Source organism: Neopelma chrysocephalum, unplaced genomic scaffold (assembly GCF_003984885.1).
Source record: "Neopelma chrysocephalum unplaced genomic scaffold, ASM398488v2 Primary Assembly neopelma1_97390, whole genome shotgun sequence".
Taxonomy (NCBI): Eukaryota; Metazoa; Chordata; class Aves; order Passeriformes; family Pipridae; genus Neopelma; species Neopelma chrysocephalum.
This window is the reverse complement of record NW_020926031.1, coordinates 2,675,551-2,696,092: the sequence shown is the minus strand read 5'-3', so window position 1 is coordinate 2,696,092 and position 20,542 is coordinate 2,675,551. Positions and strand designations below refer to the sequence as shown.

The window sequence follows — 20,542 nt, the reverse complement described above, 5'->3', positions numbered from 1 at the left end:
AGTCCTCTCTCAGCCCTGCCCAGTTCACCAAGACCCACAGTGAAAAGTGGAGTCCCTTCTCACAGAGGTACTCACCCTATGCTGTCTCATCTAGACATGTCTTGTGTTGTTACTCTTCCCTCAACCACAAATGGAATAGAAGAGGAAAAGAACTATGTCTTTTGATCTATTAGGTTTTTAATGTGACAGACCTATGCTCTTAAGGCTTCCTCTTGATTTTATTTTTTTTCAGGATATACTGAATTTACAGATTTCAAATAATTCTTTAAAAGTCTACTGGTTCAGAATCGTCACTGAATGTCCACTCAAGAACCTTTTTTGATCATCTTTTCTCCTATGTTTTCATTTGCATCATCTCCTCATTAATTCTTTTACAGAATGAGTTTCTTGAGATAGACTAGTATTTACCAGAAATGTTCAACACAATTTTGGCTCATATTATTGGAGTGATAATGCAGAAATACTCTGCTGAAAATAATAAAACATCTACTTCTAGCTCATATTCTTACAACTGTATTTCAGTATACCAATAGTACACTTTGTCATAATTTTAGGTACACACTTCATTTCTGTGCATTCAGAAATCTGTTACTGTAACTATATGGTAGTAACAGTGCAGCTATTTAAAGAACTAAATACATTAGATATTTCTGAAAAAAACACTCTGAAAAGTAAAGTTGTGAAAAAGGAGCCCAGTGAAGCTACACATTTATGTAGCAATAAATGAAAGCAATTTTACTTGAATAGCATCCTTCAGCATACTAAAGAACCAGTTTTTAATAGTTTAAATGCAAGGTTCAACCTATCACTATGTTTGAACATCAGTATAAAAGCAAATGCCATCTGTCCTACAGGAATACAACCATTTTGCCTGCAGAATAATGAAGAACAATCAGCATCTTAAAGCTAATTCCATTTTAAAATATGATTTTAAAAATTATCTCTAGTCTAGTCTTTTACAGTAAATAAGTGGTAAAACTTCTGAATATGATAACGCACTAGTGCCAATGTGGAATATCCTTTTTAAGAGTTTTGTACATTGAAAACTGATTTCATTATCGATATATAATAAATTTACCTTGTCTGCTCTTTGATGATAATTAAACCTTATTGATCTGTCAACCTCCCTCAAGTAATCTTCTGGGGAAGACAACATGCAGAAAACAAGCACTTTTTAATGCAATACGCAAAGCAGCATAATTGTATGCTACATTTTAAAAAGGTGGGTCTGATTTTATTTCCTAGAGGGGATTCAAATGATGATGATATTGAAAAATGGCAGGAATTAGCTAGAGGAAAATGAATACATACAAGACTTTGACCATTATGAACTGGTGTCTACAACTACAAATGTCTAATGAGAATTTGTCATTCATTCACCCTTATAAGAAGGTGTGAAAGTGGCTTCTTTCAGCTGTAAATGCCATCACAGTATATAAAGCACAAGAGAACTCAGTGAAGGAAATTAGTGACACAAAAGAATTCTTATCACCTACTTCATCCAACAATCAGAATTATAAAAACATCAGAGTGCAAATGGAACTGTTTCACTTTAAATTGATGCTTCATTCCAAAGATCGGTTGAAACAGAGACATCTATTCTGTTCAGTTAAAATTCAACATGTATAAAGAGGTATAGACAGATTACATACTAAAGGCAGCCCTGAGACATCTCATGGCGGATGCTGAGAAAGCTGAGAGAAAGATACAGCAAACCAATACTATGCATCTGGTACTTTCAACCATATCACAGCTGCTAAAAGGAATCCCGTTTGTGATGTAAATTGTTGTAATCCATCTATTTATATTGGCAAATTAAACATTTATTTTTAATATATTGCTTGTAATAGTATGATATTAGAAAGTATAGTCTAACTGGTTTCTGTGTTTGAAGTAGGACACCTAAAACTCTAGGAGTAATATCCAAGCACCACAGAGACCTAGGAACACAACTGATTTGAACAATCAGTTCTGGTCAGATTTAAATTCCTATTTGTATTTAGATTCTGACTACTCAAAAAAAAATCCCAAACAAAGCAAGGCAGAGGTGAGCACTTGTGGACATGAGGTGAACTCCATATTGGGCCATGTTATCAAGAGTGCATGCAGCAGACTGAGGGAAGTGATTATTCCCTTCTGTTCACCACTTGTGAGCCCAAATCTCAACTGCTGTGTCCAGTTTTGGGCATTTCAGCACAAGACAGGCATTGATGAATTGGAAGGAACTCAGTAGAAGCCACCAAGACAAGATGTCTCAAGACCTAGATTCCAGGTTTTTAATTTACATCTATCTCCCAAGAGTTGGCACGTTTTACTGAGCTTTATAGTCTGAATCCCTTTACCCTCTGGTTGAAGCTGCACCATGAAGAATGCAAGATCCATTAGGCCAATAGAAAGGAAAAACAAACAGAAAAAAAGAGCTGGAGCCAGAGGCTTGATTTGTGATAAAATCATCACATTTTGAAGGACACAAGTCTGGATTTTTGACCCCAGTACCAAACCGATTTATGCATTTTACAGAGCAAATAATAGCTATTACTAAGTGCAATTTAATAAAATGTAGATGTAACCTAAGGAGAAATGAATAAAAGCCAGATCTTGCTCATAAGAGTAATTCCAAGAATTTGTGCAAAAGTTTGACACATTCAGGAATATTCTTAAAAAAAGCAACCTCTTCTGGGAAGCTGGACTCAATATTGTCCATATGGACTAAGCATTCTCTTATGAGAATGAGCATTACATGAGCAGTACATGCCAGCTGAGGACTCAGGTGAGGAGTATGTGCCTTATTGCTAGGCCACTGAATGACAGCAGAGCTTAGAAATCTAGCTCTTCACACTGTAGAGGAATCTAATTCCAACAAATCTGGCAGTTCCCACTACTCCAAATGTTACTTTTGCATGTACCAGATAAACTTTCTGGATCATTTTCATAGTCTTTGGTGCTTAAATTCTGCTAAGGTCTATTCTGTAGGTGCTTAAACACAAAAAAAAATTTGAAAGGTTCATTCTTATACCTCTTATTATAAGCAGGCTGATTTTTCAAAGTACAGAACCATATTTCCACAGTCTGTTATGAGAAAACCCTGTGTTCTCTATGGGGAAAATGTCAAATATTGTAATTATGTCAACCTTCTAAATGACATCTCTGTAATACTTCCCAGACTCATGAATTAATTTCTCAAAAGGCTTAGACAGGCTGATTAATTTAAAGAAGATCTGAAACATGGAAGTTTAGAAGACTGTTTTCAAAACTGAACTTCATGAATAGGCTTAAGAAATACTGCAATTGTCTCTAGTCACACTGAAAATACTGAAAAAGTAGTTTTTGTGGTACTGTGATCCTACCAAGGCTTAAAAGATTCAGGGAATGCTTGCAAAACAACAGGAGAAAAATCCTGTAACTCTTACTGTGATCCATTCTAGTATCTTGCCTCTCTTCAATTTTTCATTCACACAGTTTCCCAAGTTTTGCCTCCAGAACAGTTTCAAATATACTCTGTCAGCCCAGTCTTCTCAAGTTGAATTATCTCACATAAGCATCCGCTGGATGTATTCTACTTTTGCAAATAATTATTCCTTACACTCATAAACCAACACCAAAAATCCAACAAAACCCACACCTATGTTGGTTGGAATAATGAGATATATTGTGACAAAACAGGAAAGGACCTATTTTTAGGATTACAATTAAAAGTGCTAACAATATTTATTAATCCATTTTATGTTAATTGGAAAGTATCATACTTAGATTTAAGAATTTTACTTGTCTTTATTTGGCAGATTTGAGGAAGTTACTATTGACAAAGCAGTCTAAGAGGGAAAAGGAAATGCTGTATATAATTACACTAATATCCATCCCTATTGAATTTCTATTCTGTTCTAAGAAAAATGAAAGGAAGAACAGAGGACAACATAAGCCAAAACATATTTAGCAAATTTTAAAATTCAATGTTGCTGTTGGATATTTTTATTATCTCCTGAAGAGTTTTTACTCAGATATGCAGGTCTCTAGATTGGTCATAACATAAACACACATTGTCCTGAAAAATTAAAATATCAATATACAGCTCTGTTCACACGAGAGCAAAAATATATAGTATTTATAAAACAAATATTTTCATTAGATATACCAAAGCTTCAAAGTATATAAGTTCATAATTTTACTCTAAAATAGAAAATCATACTGCAGAGAGAGTTCAGGACCCTACAGGGCTTTGGCCACCTCTGAAAGAAACTAGAGTGTAACTGTGTCTCCTCCTCCTATAGATAACAGAAGAAAAGACAAAATAGGGGACTGGTCTAAACACGCAGTATATGAAGAGAAAGGCAGGAATGTAATTTGAGAGTTAGTTCACAGTAGTTTACTCTCACCCCTAGGACATACTACCCAAAAGCTGCTCAGAAAAAGATAATGCTGTATTATGCCTGACTATTATTTTACTTCTATTTGCCAGCCCAACCCAGAGCAAGGTGTGAGGCCATGTGATGGAAGGAGCTTGTACCTCCTTTCCAACCCAACCTCCAAACTATACTCTTTCTCTCACTGACATCACTTGAATAACTGTCACAGAGAGAAATCAAATGGCTCTACATGAATCCTCTCACTTGAAGTATGCTCATGCTTATTAATTATCAATCGTAGTTGATAAATCCTTGATTGATGCCTTTCTAAAAAAGGACTCTACAAAACCTTAATTTTAACCCCTTTGCGGTACATAGGCATAAACAACTTTTATAAAAGCAGTTTAGGAAACTTTGTCTTACTACTTAAAAAATTATAGATCAGAAAATGTGCTGTACTAGCTATAAAATGGACAGTTGGATTAACTGAGGCTTCTGTTTCATCTTACTCCACTGCAGGATATTCTGAGGGTAATGTAAAGCCTTATTGCTGCTTTTCAGTTAACAGACACTACTTCAGTTTTCTGCTATTACCCCAAACCATAATAATCAATTATGAATTTTTATTGTTTAATAGATACATTTATCATGATATTGTAGCTAATTTCATTGGTTACGTACCAGATACCAGCTATTTTGAATTTGCTAACGTTTTGTTAGTATTTTAAAAATATATTAGGCACTTAGGTATGAATTAAGAAGATACACATAGGCACTTTATACGGTTCATATTATAAGTTAACAGCTATGCACAACAATGAAATATTTTTCGTTCCTGGTATGAGAATTGAACTGCCCAGAAAAGCCTAGTATCTCTCAAATAATACAATCCTTGACTTTATGCCACAAAACAGTGATTAAGAAATAACACTTGAATGAAAATGGTTGCACATAACGAAGCTACAAAAGTTTTCCAATAACTGTTCAGAAAGACAACTGCCGGAAAATATATTTGTGTGTGTGCACATTTTTATATATATATTTCAAAATTACCTAAGTCATCTTTTTTCTTAAAAGTGACTGTGAAACACGAGCTAGGAAACATATCACATTGTTTGCTGCCATAGCAATTGCAAAGCAAGGGCGAGTCTAAGATTCTACTTTCTTGTCTTGCACAAGTAAAAATGGAAGATGCGCACATGAAAAAAAAGCAAAGTTGAACTATTATATCAAAATAAACACAAGACCTAAAACTGAATTACATATCAGATACAAAAGCTGCAGTAAAAAGTGCCCCAGTTGCCTTTACGGTTGTAGAAAAACCCATCTCCTACATCTTCTCAGAGATAAATGAGCTTTACAAACTAAAAATTACTTGTAGCCCTTGTGTCAGTATTCAATTTTTCAAACCAAAAGAAACTATAGAATTGGATGCTTGCAAACAGTAGTTTAACATTTACTAACTACTCAAAGTTTAAGAACAAGCTGAACTCAAGCACTTGAAGGAGGAGGAAGCCATTTTGGGCGTGGCACCTGCAAAGTCAACAGGTGCTTTCTTTAATGAATTTAGAAAAGCATCCTCAAAGCACAATTATGTTTCACATTCTGGGAAACAAGTGGATGGGGGGAAAAAAGGGAACTCATAGAAGCTGTAGAAAATGAGGTAAATTTGATGTCGTCAAATTGGAGGAACAGCTCTTAAATTCTGAGCAGTTCTGGAGTGTGTGAAAAAAGGTCCAAGTAAGTCTCAGGGAAATCAGTTCTTACAAAGTGGACGATAATATCTGCATTTAACTCGTGGGTGCCACAGCTTTGTGCTATGATTGGCTGCCATCTGGGCTCCATCTGACAGCAGCAGATTGGTATTCTCTGCACACGTCCTCACAATTCCTGTCGCCTGTGTTTGCTGTCCCTTACACATACACACAATACATTATTTACTCAACTATAAACATTTCTGTAATGTACACAAGAGCATCTACAGCGCAATCATGCATCAGCATTCAGAATCAACCTAGTATAAATAGTACACATCTGTCTAATCTTTTTACAACTGGTTCATAATAAATATTTTTAGTCCAAACATTTTCTCATCTATATATTGTTAGAAACCTTTCAATTCTTTGTTTGCTTTCCCTTATTTCCTGAATAATAACAGGTTATTAGTGCATGCATAATATTTTTGCTTTCATGAAGGTAACTTTCTGCTAAGCAGGTTAGTTAAATAACTGCAATGGGAACTGTAAGTGTGACCGAGAACAGAGAAAAGCAGGCTGATGTGTTAGCACTGCACAGGAATATTTTTCCTCACAAACAGCAATTTCAGAAGTAGGCTATCAGAATTGGTGTACAAACTAAAACTCCTACAGAATCAAGAAGGACAGCACTGTCCTTACTCAAAAGAGCAGAAGATGTTACTCCTCTCCATTTATTAAATGATTCAACATTGCGGTATGCCTGCAACTAATTAGTATGATCAACACAGTGCAGGGCAGGAACAAAAGCAGACCAGCCTCTGAGATGTGCTGATGTAAAAGCACACAGGAGTATACATTTTTAAACCCTGTCCTATAATTCATAACCATTACATACTAATCATTCCTTGATGGAACTTTTATTTTTAAGACCGAATCTAATGTCATTTCTGATTAGGCCTGTCTCAGGATATTAAAACTGACCACCGAGGAATTCCCTTACTAGCAGTTAAATAACTTACTTTGTTTTAGACTGTCTTATACTAACCATTATGAAACCCCAGAAGGTTACCTACTGACAAGTAAGAACAGAACATAAAAAGAACATATATGTACGGCAAAATAGAAAGAGAGAAAAATATAGGTATATTTGCTAAGTCATATACTTACCATTAGCACTGCAAAGTTACTGAAGTGCGTACTCTGAATGGTGGTAATATTGCCTGCAGAGCTAATTATGTGGCACCCTTCTCCCCACCAGCCTCCATGTCCATCTAGAAGGTCAAAATCCCAGAAGGCTGCAATGGGGTCTATACCCCGTGCAAAGTGCCTCAATCCTATAGTGAGAGGGCTGGTGAGGTTTCCAAAACTGCACCCATCTGCAAAAGCAACAAACTGAATCAGAGAGATGGACTGGAAAACCCTTTAGTGATGAATGCTGTGTAAAGATATCAGATACACTAAACTGTAGGGAAAAAAGCCATAGACATATAATCTTCATGGTCAAAATCAAAGGTAGTGCTCATATCAGAAAAGTTTGCAATAGTATAAATAAATCAGAACATTTCAGTCCCATAATGTGTCCAAATGATCTAATCATCCCTCACAAAGCAGATCTTTCTTATCGTTTCAGATTCTTCAGTTACGAGCAGTGTTACACTATTGCCCAGGTAGCTACAGAAACGGCTCAGTTTCAGGGTATGATTAATAGCTGAGACAATTCTGCACTTTCAAAGTCACATTTAAACAGTTAAAAATGTTAATAGAAACGAGAGCACTACTCAGGATCAAATAAAATCAGAGAAATTGCATAGGTGAATAATTAATCAAAATAATTACTCAGTAGCACATACAATATATCTTATTTAGACAAAAGTCTTTAACAACACCTGTTTTACATCCATTGTATCAGAAAGTATACTGCTGAGTATTGATAAATGCAACAGGGCACTACTCCCACTCCAAAAGCCTTATTTCTATCAGTGCCTGGGATATTAACACTGCAATTTTCATTGTAAAGAGTGAAACAAGGCTCCTTCCGATAGCATCCTGCTTTAAGCAGCAAGCATCTCCAACAACACTGTCAACAAACAGCAGTCCGGAAATTGCATTTTAATCATAGCGCAAGTGCATTCCTTTATTTGCAGGACAATCTGAATAAAATCGTGCAGATAGGAACAATTGCAAACATTGTACTAAAGACAGAGACTGTTTCCAGCCTCTCAGCCCACTGTATACTCTACCCCTCTATTCTCTACATAATCAAGTACACCGTAGCTTTTAGATTAAAGAAAATAATGCATAACAGCTTCTCACCTATTTTAGCAAAAACAGCTGGTGTGGCAACCGTCCTACGTTTCCCATCATCTGCAAGATTTGATGAGTTTCCTGTGCTAGGAAAGAGTTTTCCATTCCGAAAGACAATAAACTGCAGCTTGCAAGTGGAGTTATCAACAGATTGCCAGGCTGAAGACGGAGAGAAGACAGACTGTGGCAAATGAACTGAAGCTACTGCTACAGCATTCTGTACAATGAGAAAAAAAAAGAAACATTTAAAATGCAAATCACAACAGGGTTGCTTTCATGATGTTTTAAACTCCTGTACAAGAAATGTATGCTGCCTTTCTTTTCCAACAGACTGGAAGCAACCAAAGAAGCACGGGCTGTAACCATGGGAATAGGATTGGTACAGTGCATATTAAAACGGAAAAGGTTTTGATTGAATGTGAGAGTCTATATGGTCAAGCTCCCTGCTGCAGAGGTGAGAATGGTTCTTACCGTGCCTGCTAGAGGGTCCATCAACACTGCAGATCTGATTTAAAGAGACAACCTCTACCAGGTTTTCTCCTTCACTTAAAATAGAATCGGACAACTTACATTAAAACATTTCTCTGAAAGGGTACTTAAAAAGTATAAAAATAATTTTATTATTAAAAACAATTACATCTGCAGAGAACTGCAAGTCCAGTAAACACCACATTTTATGAATATGTTTTTCTTGCTTCCTATAAGGAAAATCAGTTAACTATGTTGTAGTAATGCAGGATTAAAAAAATATTACAAACTCTAATATGAAAAAAGAAAACAAGAGAGCACTGGGAGAAAATGAATGAAGACTGTCAGATCACTATAATGGCTTTGAGTCGTGAGTGTGTTATACATCCTTTTACAAGCAGATAACTCCCTTACAGCAGAGCTATAAAATCCACTAAACATTGTGTTCTGAGGACCTCATTTTTTCCTGACAAAGTAGCAAACTAATCATTACAGACTAAGATATTTACAAGGAATAAGAAATGATGAGCAATGGGAAAATAAACAGGGAGTCTGTCCTAAGCCTTGAAGTGAGAAGTGTATGTATTTAAAAACAAACAAACTACAAAATGTTCTAATTTGCATTTCCCCCAAGGGCAGAGTATGGCTCTGTGCACATAATTTACATAGATTATCACAGTTTACTCATAGCACATGTGCACTACCTCTTTCCAAAGTAAAACAATAATCTTCACAATCATATAAACAAACATGACATTAATATACATCCATGTGCTGGAAGAAATATATATGTGAGAGATAAAAGGTACAATACAGATCAGCAAACTAAAATGAATATGAAAAGCATCTACTGACCACACGATAAATATGGGAGAAAAGCATGAGCAGTCTGCGATGTCATTCAGATGCTTAAATAAAGAGATAAAGACTTCTGTACAATTTCCTTGTATATGTATATATACATGTATCTTTTGGGAAGATTTTCCAATTTTAACAATGAAAATGTCAAAAAATCATTTTCTAGGTAAGTATTCAATCTAGGTGATGCTGCCTACTAAAAACACTCAGGAAAAAAAAGCAAATTGCAACAAAACATTTCTACTTTAGATTTTTTAAATTACTGTGAAGGCTTTAATTGGAATCAACTGAGCTAAACATCAAGCACTCATGCTTAGATTGTTTCCATTGCCTAATTCACTAAAGCTGTTATAATAGCCTTTATCTCATGCTTCTGAAAAAGACATATTTTACTGTATGATATCCTAAAGTATCTGCATATATGCTGAACCTCTGATGAAACCATTTGGCCATAAAAGTATTATCAATAACTATGCACAGCATTTTTTAGAAGTGTCATTTTTCAAACCCCAGGTCACTGTTAAGAACTTGCCTGGAGAGGTACAGAAGTGTAAGAGAAGTTACAGTGTGATTAACTTTATATTTATACTGGATTTTTATTATTATACTGTACTGGAAAAAGCAATAACAATGATATATTAAATTACACTAATAAGTCATTATATACAAAAAGAGAAAGATAGAAGCATATGAATAAGCTTATGATAATGAAACCAACAGCTAAAGGCACTGGGTTAAGCAACAATATGCTATGACTTGACGAAAGCAGTCCTAAACAAACCAGAGAAAACTACAGGTTTATAGCACTTTTGCTAAGAGGGGGAATCATCTAATTTATTGTGATTCTCTAATTTCTTCTCCACTAGGACTTACCGATACTATTAGGAAAAAGTAACAGTGTAGACAGAGCTTGCCTGTGGGACTGAGGAGGTGCAGAGAAGAGGTTGCACACACCTGATGCACAGGCACCTGATGTGCAGGTCTGACGGCAGGTCACACAGCCGGGGAAAGACCGAGGTGGTATCCACCCCTCACCTCCTCACCACTGCCCTATCTCTGCCCACAAAGAGACCCTTCACTACACAGCATGAAAGGAAGGAACCTGATCATGGTGTCCCAAATGTTACCCACAGGTTACAGCTTTGCACCACAGGGGCAAAGTCAAATGCAGTGAGGAAAAGCTGCACACAGCCTACAAATGGAATTAGTGTGGACTGGTTGCACTGCTCAGGCTGACTGAGCAAATCTCAAACATGCAGCAACATCAAATTATTTACTTGACAAAAGGACACATTTACAGAAAACGCTTTCCTGATTAGGCTTCAGGAGAGTGTTTTTCCCTAGTCGTCTCTTTAAAATGTACCAGAATATGAATACTCATAACATAAACTATTTGATAAACTTTGCCAAATAGTGCCTACAGTCACTTCCTGGAATGCAATTTTATTGTGAATCCTGCCCTGTGTATACCTGTTATTTCAATTTCTTTTGAGTGCAGGCAGTCTGGTGGGGTGAAGGGCAAAGGGACGGGGCTATTCTTTGACTGGAAAAATGTACTCATAAAGTCAAACTACTCATTGCACATCAAATATATACTTCACGCAGAAATTTCACAAAATTAAACATCCAACTGTCTGCTACAGCAACATGCCTGCCAACAAGATCATGTGCTCAGATATTAATACACAGTGAGAGGGCCCACATATTCACAATGCTGCTTAAAAATATGAATAAATATTTGTGAACATATTTTTTATCTAAGATGTGTGAGAATTTTCAATAGTATTACTCATTATTCACAGGAGAGAGATAACCTGAACACTTAGGCAATCCCTGTTATTGTGGATGGATGGAGTGTGACTGAAGGTTCAGTCTTAGATTCTGTTAATCTTATGTGTGGTGAGGAATATGCCAGTTCCCCACTTTTGCCTCAGTTTCCCTCTCACTTGGTGAAATAAAAATGATGGTATTTATTTTGCTCTGCAAGATGCTCCAGAGTTCAGAGATGAAACACAATTTGGGAACAGGTATTATTAAAACCAATGACGGCAACATCAAATTTTGAGTCAATGACTGTGTTTCAGGTGCTTCAAAATCCACATAACTCATCTCATTTTAAATTTTTTTATTTGGGCAACATATTGCCACATCACATAAGAAGTAACTTTTCTGAGCCAGTGGCAGCATCTCAGAAAGCTGCTGCACCTCTGAGGGGAGAAAGAGCAATAGGGACAGAATCATCATAGGAGCTGTAGCTTTACAATGACATAGGCCAGCACTGGCATCTCATATTTTCCCTGGAAAAGCTTAAGAGTTTGTGTCAGCAATTCACTAGTCAGGATTTAGACATTCTGTGAGTGTTTTCAAAACAGAATGTCAATAATCCTGTCATGACTCCATTTCACTTTTAGTCCTATTAACTGGATTGTACTGGCATTGATTAGAAATCCTGAACATAGTGCAGATTCTTCTAAGGAGTATTTTCCTGCTGAAAAATGCCAGTGTTTTAAATGGAAAGCTATCCACAGACATCCACCCAGTTGCACATAAATATGATAGCAATGCTGCAAATTTCAAACCCTCTCAGATATCTTCCATGTCATCTGCCCAGATATTTGAAAATCTGCTGTATAACCTGCAGCCATGGAAAGAGGGCTTATCAGCTCTAAATCAGCTCTGAGGATTTTCTGGGAGGGCTCCTAGGACTCCTGGGTTCTAAGACTTCTTGGAAGCTGATCAACTTTCCAAAAAGCCAAATGAAAGGTTGCTTTAAACTCTGAATCATAATTTGAATAGTACAGTTTTATAAGTACTTTTGAAGTTTCATTTTTTGTGTCCATTTCAGAGCTGTTTTTGTCTGTGCGTGGAATTTTTCAAAATATCCGAGGCACCAAAACAGCACAAACAAATTCAACTGGATTCTAAAAGTTTTAAATTTGAATGGAAAATCTCATCGTAAAGAGGAAATGGTCCTCAGGATATTGAGAGCTACAGACTCTTGGCATTCTTGCAACTCATGCATGTGTGGCCCTTACTAAAAATGTTTTAAGGGAAAAATGAAAGATTTAAAGTGAAGTTTTTCCACAGGCAATTTTATTCTGGTAGCAGTCCATTCCTTATAATTAATGCTAGCATTTACAAGGAGTTTTTAAGTGTTTAGGAAAGACAGTCTCTTGCCTTAGGTGCCTTTGTGATATGTTGGCCTTTCTACTTTCATAATTCCTTTAAAAGACCTGCTCCCATTTGCAGCATTGCTTTCCCATTACTATATTCTACTTGTCTAAAATTTAGCATGATATTCAGAGACCATACTCATAAAAAAATTATTATCAAGAAACATACTTTGTAACCACTGTGGAATGACATAAATCAAATTATTTTCAGTAGCTCTTCCTTGTGTATGCTTTGATACTAGATTGATATTGAGTTCAGGCACAGTATTTCTGTTTGATATAAAATATATTTCATAGGAAACTATCCAATTTTGAGTCCTCAGAGCAGTCATAAGGTATATTTTTCCAGTCAGCAATTTCCTTAACTTAAAAACCAGCATCTAAACAACAGGTCAGGGGAAATCTAGAGGGGGGGGAAAAAAAGAAGTAAATGAATTCACCTGAACACCTGGCAGAGAACTGGAAAAGCACCTCAACTGTTTCCAGATTTTAAAGAATCTGACAATGTGGTGTATAGATTCAGATGCAAGACACCATACATTAGATTATTAAAGATACAAGGGTGTTGCCAAAATAGGCATAAGCTATATGAAGTTACTTTAGCAGTAAACAAAAAGTAAAAACTAACCTCTATGGGTAATAGCCTATATTATTAAATATGGGCTGACTGAGTTAACAGTGTGGTCATCATAATAAAATCAAGCAAATAAATTATTTATGCATACACAATAGATTTTATTTAGTTCCTCAAATAAGACAGCAGATCCTCAGAAGCAACTGAAGATTTCAGTTTGGGGTTTATGTTAAAAGTTTAGTGGTTAACATAACAAAAAAAGGGCAAAATTGTTTTTTCAGCTGTCTTTGCTGGTAGGTATTTGACCAACACTTCTTTGGAATTATCTTAGCACAAGATACATGAGACAAGGACAGGCACTTGGCCCAGCACTATGAGGCTTTAGGTAGTTTGTACATGAGTTCTGATCTGTTTTTCTGGTATGAAAAGTATCAACAAAAAAGGCTAAAAAATTTATACCATCTAAATTTATACCAAATAAAGTTTCTGTAAAGAGAATGGAAACAATGCCAGTTGGAATATGCCTAAAACAAGACAAACAATCTGCCAGGTTCTAAAAGAGATCGGATTGCCTTTTTTTTTTTTTTCTAATGGGATGACACCAAGCAAGGAAAGTAGTAGTTCCCCAGCCATGTTAACTTATCTGCTTAATCTTGCTCCTAATTTGTCACGGTTTAACTATCCTTTTTAGAATGCTGTTAAAACACAAGTCTGGAAAGGTTCAGGGATGACTAGCAAGTGAAAAAGCAGAATTTATATAGATTCCCAGGGAGAAATGAAGCAGTACCTCCAAAAATGCAACATAAAATCACCTGGCTATTGAGATGAAATTGCTAAGCATGTTGTGATTATTATGTGATAAAGTCATTATGCAGTAATGCCGCAGTCCACATCCATCTCAATATCTGGAAAACTAAGTACAGAGTCCAAGATATCTTTGTTCTAGCCAGGCATAAAAGCAGGTTTAATGCACAGTGAAAATATGGCATCAAAAAGAAATATAGGTAAATTATATAAAAAGTTTAAAAACAATGTCTAAAGTTCTCACTAACTAATAATAAGTTTTCTAGAGTCATGCTATAGAAATGTTAGATTTAGCAAACAGCATGGAAATTTTAGAAAAGCTGTAATCCAAAATTATCTGGAAAACCTGATCATCAGTAACTCTTCTCTAATAAAAGTAAAAAATAAAAGTAACCTCCGCATTAGAATTTTATATTTCATATTTGAAAACCTGGAAAATTCAGGAAATTAATTGATAAAAGTTAATGGGACATACAAGATCAAGAATGGAAAAGCAGATCAAAAAAGGACAATGAGTAAAATCAGGAGGACTACAAAAAGGGAGAAAACCCCACTGATCAGTGAAACAAAATAGTATTTTAAGTTTAAATAGCATTTAAGTTCTTCAGATCTACATTAAAAAGACAGGAAAGAAGTAGAGCTGCCCTGTAGAAAGAATCAGGTAACACATTTTTTATTTAACCTCAATGAAAGTGTTGATGTTTACATGGAGATAGTGTTACAATCAATATTGAGAAGAATATAAAAATTACCATAAATGTCAAAGCAAATTCAGTAAGAGCTGAATATTGTCATACAAATCTTTGACAGAACTGACACATAAAATCAAAGGACAATTGCAATTTCTTTTTTTTTTTTAGGGGGATGGATGTCTACAAAGTTGGCCATAAAGCAAAGATGATTGCTCTGTAAAATGACCTGCTGTAAGGATGAATGAGTGAACAAGTTTGGCATGTAGATAATAGTATAGACTTATGCACAAATGAACAACTTTATTGCACAGTTTTCAACATCACTCACAGCTGCTGCTGCCATATTGGTCTCCTCCTGTGTCTAAAGACAGGCTGCTTTTAAAGAGTTCGAAAGAGTTGACCGGTAAATGGCATGAAAAACGTGGTGTCCTTCTGGCACTTTTATATGAACCACCCAGGGTTGCTTCTGCATTCATTTGTTAGTCCTCCAAACCATAGGTCAGCATTTAGGACTTCATAATTCATGCATTCATGAAAATGTGGTAAGAAAATGTAATAATTTTGTTCTAAGAAAATGAAAATATGCACAAATCTACGCGCAACAAGTGACCTGTTAATCTGCAATTGTAAGGGAAAAAGAGACCAAAGAAAAAAGATTGAAAGAAAAGAACACAAAGGGAGACAGTGTAGGTTTACCAATGGTAAATAATGCCAGACCCAAATGATAGTTCTCCTCTATAACTATTTTTCTAGACAAGACAATACAATTCACCCCTAATTGCTTCTTAGACATCATGGATTAGTAACAATTAGTTCCAGGTGAAAGAGCTGATAATACAATTATTTACTTTGAAAGAGGAAGACAAGCTGGAGTGAATATATGCGAAGTTTCTACGAAAATCAGCTTAAAGACTTCCAATTTTTATTTTCTGACCTTGAAACAAAGAGGAATTTCATGTAAGACAACGTTCAAAATCATGTTTTACATCTTTATAATAAGATTGTCTATTATAAGCTGGTGAAACAGACCACTTTGGAAAGCAAAAGACAAGGAAAAGGACGTGAAAGCACTGGTTGATCACAGGATGACTCAGAGCCACTATGATTTAACAATTAAAGAAGAAGACAAATACAGTCCAGAACATACAAGATGACTCATTTCCATGGAAATATTCTGATTTTAAAGGCCTAATTAGAAAGATATTACATGACTTTGATCAACTAGGCTGAGGAAAAATCAGTCCAGAATAGAATGGGTGTAAGGGACGGTTAATAGCATCGTTAGAACGAATAATTTGTTTCACAAGTGCAGAGTAAAAGAGTTTAGCTTTGTTAGCCTGGCAAAATGAAAGAAGATGCTGTGCCTGTTGTCTTTAAAAAAAGCAGAGACATCTAGAGTAATGTAAGCAAATAGCCAGCATGAGTACAAGGACAAATAGGGCATTAGTCAAGAGCAAAAATGCAGACTTAAAAGTATGCAAATGTTTCCTAGAGTTTATAACAGAGAGGAAGGATAGTTTTCAGGCACTATGGACACACAAATATTTACCTATTCTTGAGAGGGTATTCGAAAGCTTTATGATAGAATTACATAATGCAGTTAAAAAATTTTTATTTCTCCATTTTAAAAGAAGTGTCTAAAATTCCTTTTAAGAACTCAAGAATTTCCTGATTAAAGGAATTTTTGAACTTTCTACTTCCACTTACATCACCAGTATATAGTTAATATAACTTATTATATATAAATATAGTGAGTTAACTCTCACTAAGAAGAAAAAGAGTTAAAAAACCTATAGTGTCATGGTAGATTCAAATGCAATAATAAAATTGATGATGGACATTGTATTATTTGTTTGAGAAACAAATTTTTTGAAAATATGTTGAACACACGTAAGAACGGCAGGCAACAAACTTGAAAACTGTGCCACTTATTTAATGTAGACACCTATTTTAGAAATTTTAGAATGAATGTCTAAAAATAAAACAAATAAACACAGATCTCAGAGAGAACAATAAAAAAATGAAGACAGACATACTTCCATTGCTTCTTACTATTTGTTCTTAAAATTGAGGAGGTCTTTAGCACAAAACTTACAAAAGCTGTCTCCTATAGTGTGTGATGGTCACAACAGCAATATTGGTCACAGGTAACTACTGACATCCAGACGAACGCTCCTAAAATAGAATCAATAAAAATGGAATCACCCTAATCACTACCCTACCACTCCTAAACAAGACTACCAGATCTACCATACCTGAAATATAATATAAAATTAAGATAACTTTAATTTGTGGTAGGATCAGTAGTAGCACTACTGGGTAACCTCATGGCTCTGAATAAAAGGCAATAATAAAAGTCCTTTCATTACACTGTTGGGTCAGCTAGCAATCTCCCATACAGTCAGGCTGCACCTATAGGTGCATAATATTTAACTGATGTTGTGGTGACTTCAAAGAAAGACTTTGGAGCAACTTGAGTATCAGTTTAAACAAGTGATTCTGCAAAAGCTTCAGAAAACACATTGAATCTGCAGACAACCTCAAACATTATTGCCTCAGTAGATATAATGTAAGAAAAAGCATGAAGAACCACACTTGTAAATGATTTACCACTGACAATCTGTTAGTATATTTTTTGTGTATTTCAAAACTCCACATGAGCAATCCCAGTTTAAAATTTCCAAGTTTTACCATTTTATGGCAATGTACCTTTTGCCTAAATGTTGTCTACATAAAAAAACCACTGTAAAGCACAACAGAAACCAATAATGAGGGAAGAACATTATATCAATCGGATATAAAACACAATTTATTATAATGTTAATTATTAGGTTTTTCAGACAGCACTATATGACTGCTTCAATTTAGGGCTCCTTATTGCAAGTCAAGCAGAGTTTGCAATAGACTCGCCATAATGCAAAGAGTTATGCCAGAAAATGCATAAAATTCATCCTCCTGGGAATGTAAGAGTTCTTAAGGGTGGCTTTTGAGTTTTCAACTGAAATTTATTGAGTTTTTGGGGAAGATCCTTGAAGTCTTAAAGGATTTTGGACACACTCCAAAATTCACACTGTAACTTTCCGTTATTTTTCTGTGGACCCCCAGAGACTCACTGCAGCTTCATTTCTAAAAAGGATGGCTTCTGGCAGTGTGCTCTACAGGAAGACTTGCCCTATTAGGAGTTTGGTTCACTGGGCCCTTCAGGGATGCATTAGCTCCTAGAAATACTGCATTTTCCTCTGAGCAGTCTGCGATGAAGGAGTATTTCTCCTTTTTATTTAGAAGCTCAATTCATCTTCAGGCATTAAATATGCAAAATTTTTCTGGAAAGATGATAAGCATATTCAATTTTATTACATTGATGAGACTGTGGTTTTAGTAGTTGCAGATGCATTCAGAGGATGGGATGGACTTCAGCTAAACTGTTAGAATTTTAAAATATAAAGACACAAGAAATAATCGCATGAGCTATGTGGAACATTCAACTACATAATTACAAAGCTATCACCATGGATCTTAGGAGGGGCATCATAATTACACAGAATACCTAACTAACCAAATGCCTTCTGCAGCTGATTGACCATCAAATTCAAATATACATAAATATTAGCAGTTTAGAAAATGCAATAGTGAATTCTGACTTGGGTAAACTGGCACACATGAGTTTTTTGCTATGACAATTTTTAATTTTTTTTTGAACTACATGAATTGTGTTAATGTAGTTAATGTAGGCCTCATAACAGTCTTTCTGCATAGCTTCATAATTATAATATATAAGAAAACATTATGAATGGGAACAAAGACAATATTTCCCAGCAATGAGACATAAAGTGTTAACAAAGATATTTCTAAAGTTGGAGAAGCACAATTTAATTAAAAAAAGAAGGGCTAATAGGTGGTTTATGTGCTTAAGAAAATTCACTCTGTACTAAAAAAAATTCATATGCATTTTAATAGAGTGCAGTACATACAATTACAGATTTTTATGATTTTCCTAAAGCCTTAGGTAATTTGTGTGTATCCATTTATGAGTACAGAGTGATACAACCATTAGGTAATACAGTAATTCAAAGTGATTGAATATTACAACTATTTAATTATAGTAGGTGATAGGATTTCTAATTTGACTGACGTGGTATTCACACTTAGTTAAGTTAGATAAATATAAAGTTCATTTAATAACATAAGTGGGAATGTAGTGAAAAAGATTAATTCAGAAATTTTTAATAATATTTTGATATAATTTTCCTGAGGCAAAGTGAGCTTCTAAATTGCATGTAATGTACATAAGTCCAAGTATTAAGTGTTTTTCTGGTGCTGCCTTTTCATAAAGATTACTGACATAAAGAAATGCTGACATTGCTACTCGATGACTATTGAAACATTGCCCCTCTCTGATATTGAAGGAAAGCTGAAACTGCTGAAAAGAGTTTTAGCATTTTGGGTCTTTTAGGAAGTGAATTTAAACTTTCCACAACATGAAATCACTCAGTATTCTGCAGATTTTGAATCATTTGGATATTACCCTCAAGAATGATCCCTCTTGCCTATAGTAATTAAACAATTCAGATCCAGTATTACTCTGGCAAGACACAACATGGGCAAGCCACACATTTCTAGAAGCAGATGCAAGATCACTACATTCCTTTGCTTTGTTATACAGAGACACTTAAGTATGTGAAAAACAAAAGCAGTAAGATTGCCTTTTCTTTAGTTCATGTATGCACAGTCACACCTTCCTTCACTCTATTATAGGATACAAGTTCACTATTCCCACAACAGTCAAGAAAGTACATGTCCTCAAGAAGAGCAAATACAATTTCTTCTTCTGTTCCAAAACTCTTTTTTCCATTTTGAGAAATGATATATTTTAGTCTCCAACTTGCCAAAACAATAATTTGCTTACTGAATTTCAGCCACTCAATAAATTTATTAGCTTCTACAATAAAGTCAGAAAGTACGTGCCGTGAAAAGAAATGTAAAAAAAAGTGAATGAAGTGACAATAGTTACATCAGCAAGAGACAGGTTCTGAGTCACAGACACGTATTCGCATTTGGATGAAAGTACTCAAGTCCCTTGAGCTCCTTGGTGGTAAAGTGGATCAATGATGGCAAGTGACATTTTAAGAGAATTCTTATAAATGAGATGTTGAGTATTAAGAAGACACACTCCACTACTGTCAGTGCCTGAAGTTCTTAGTAGCTGCTACTCCCCAAAGCTCCCGTGCAAAATCATATCCCTGCTCCCTAAGTCTCACACACATCTTCAGGATTCTGACACACCCACCGTAGATGCAAAAGGCAAGATACTGAGCTCAGTATGAATATGAAATGTTAGTCAAAATTTCACCTTTAAAGTTCAGTTCTGGCCAAATGGTGTGCTGAACATCTAGTTAGACTAAAACTGTGGATTTGGTACATATGTTTGTGTATCAAGAAAGAGACCATAAGTATTAAAGGAATTTATCCAAGGCTACATTTACATGAGATAATTGTCAGCATCAGTGGGTCCAAATTTGTGCCACAGTGGTGGCCTTTGTTTCTGTCTTAATTTCTTGAGAATTGGACCGAAAAAGAATGGAGAAAGCAAATCCACCTGGAAAGTAAGTTGTCAACTCATTAAGAATAG

General features: G+C 35.3%; 1 protein-coding gene across 2 annotated transcripts in view; it reads right to left on the bottom strand.

Moving 5' to 3' along the window:
* The window catches only part of ADGRA1 (adhesion G protein-coupled receptor A1), a 267,959-nt gene that overhangs the window by 44,133 nt on the left and 203,284 nt on the right, over positions 1–20,542 (bottom strand). Inside the window, exons 1-3 of one of the 2 annotated variants that reach the window (XM_027672275.1) lie at positions 8,816–8,835; positions 8,354–8,561; positions 7,208–7,416 (exon numbers count right to left, since the gene is read on the bottom strand). In XM_027672275.1, the coding sequence (XP_027528076.1) occupies positions 7,208–7,210 (3 nt within the window). In that variant the 5' untranslated portion in view covers positions 7,211–7,416; positions 8,354–8,561; positions 8,816–8,835. Of the gene's footprint in view, positions 1–7,207; positions 7,417–8,353; positions 8,562–8,815; positions 8,836–20,542 lie in introns of those variants that run through there. The other variant, XM_027672274.1, reaches the window with a different exon arrangement.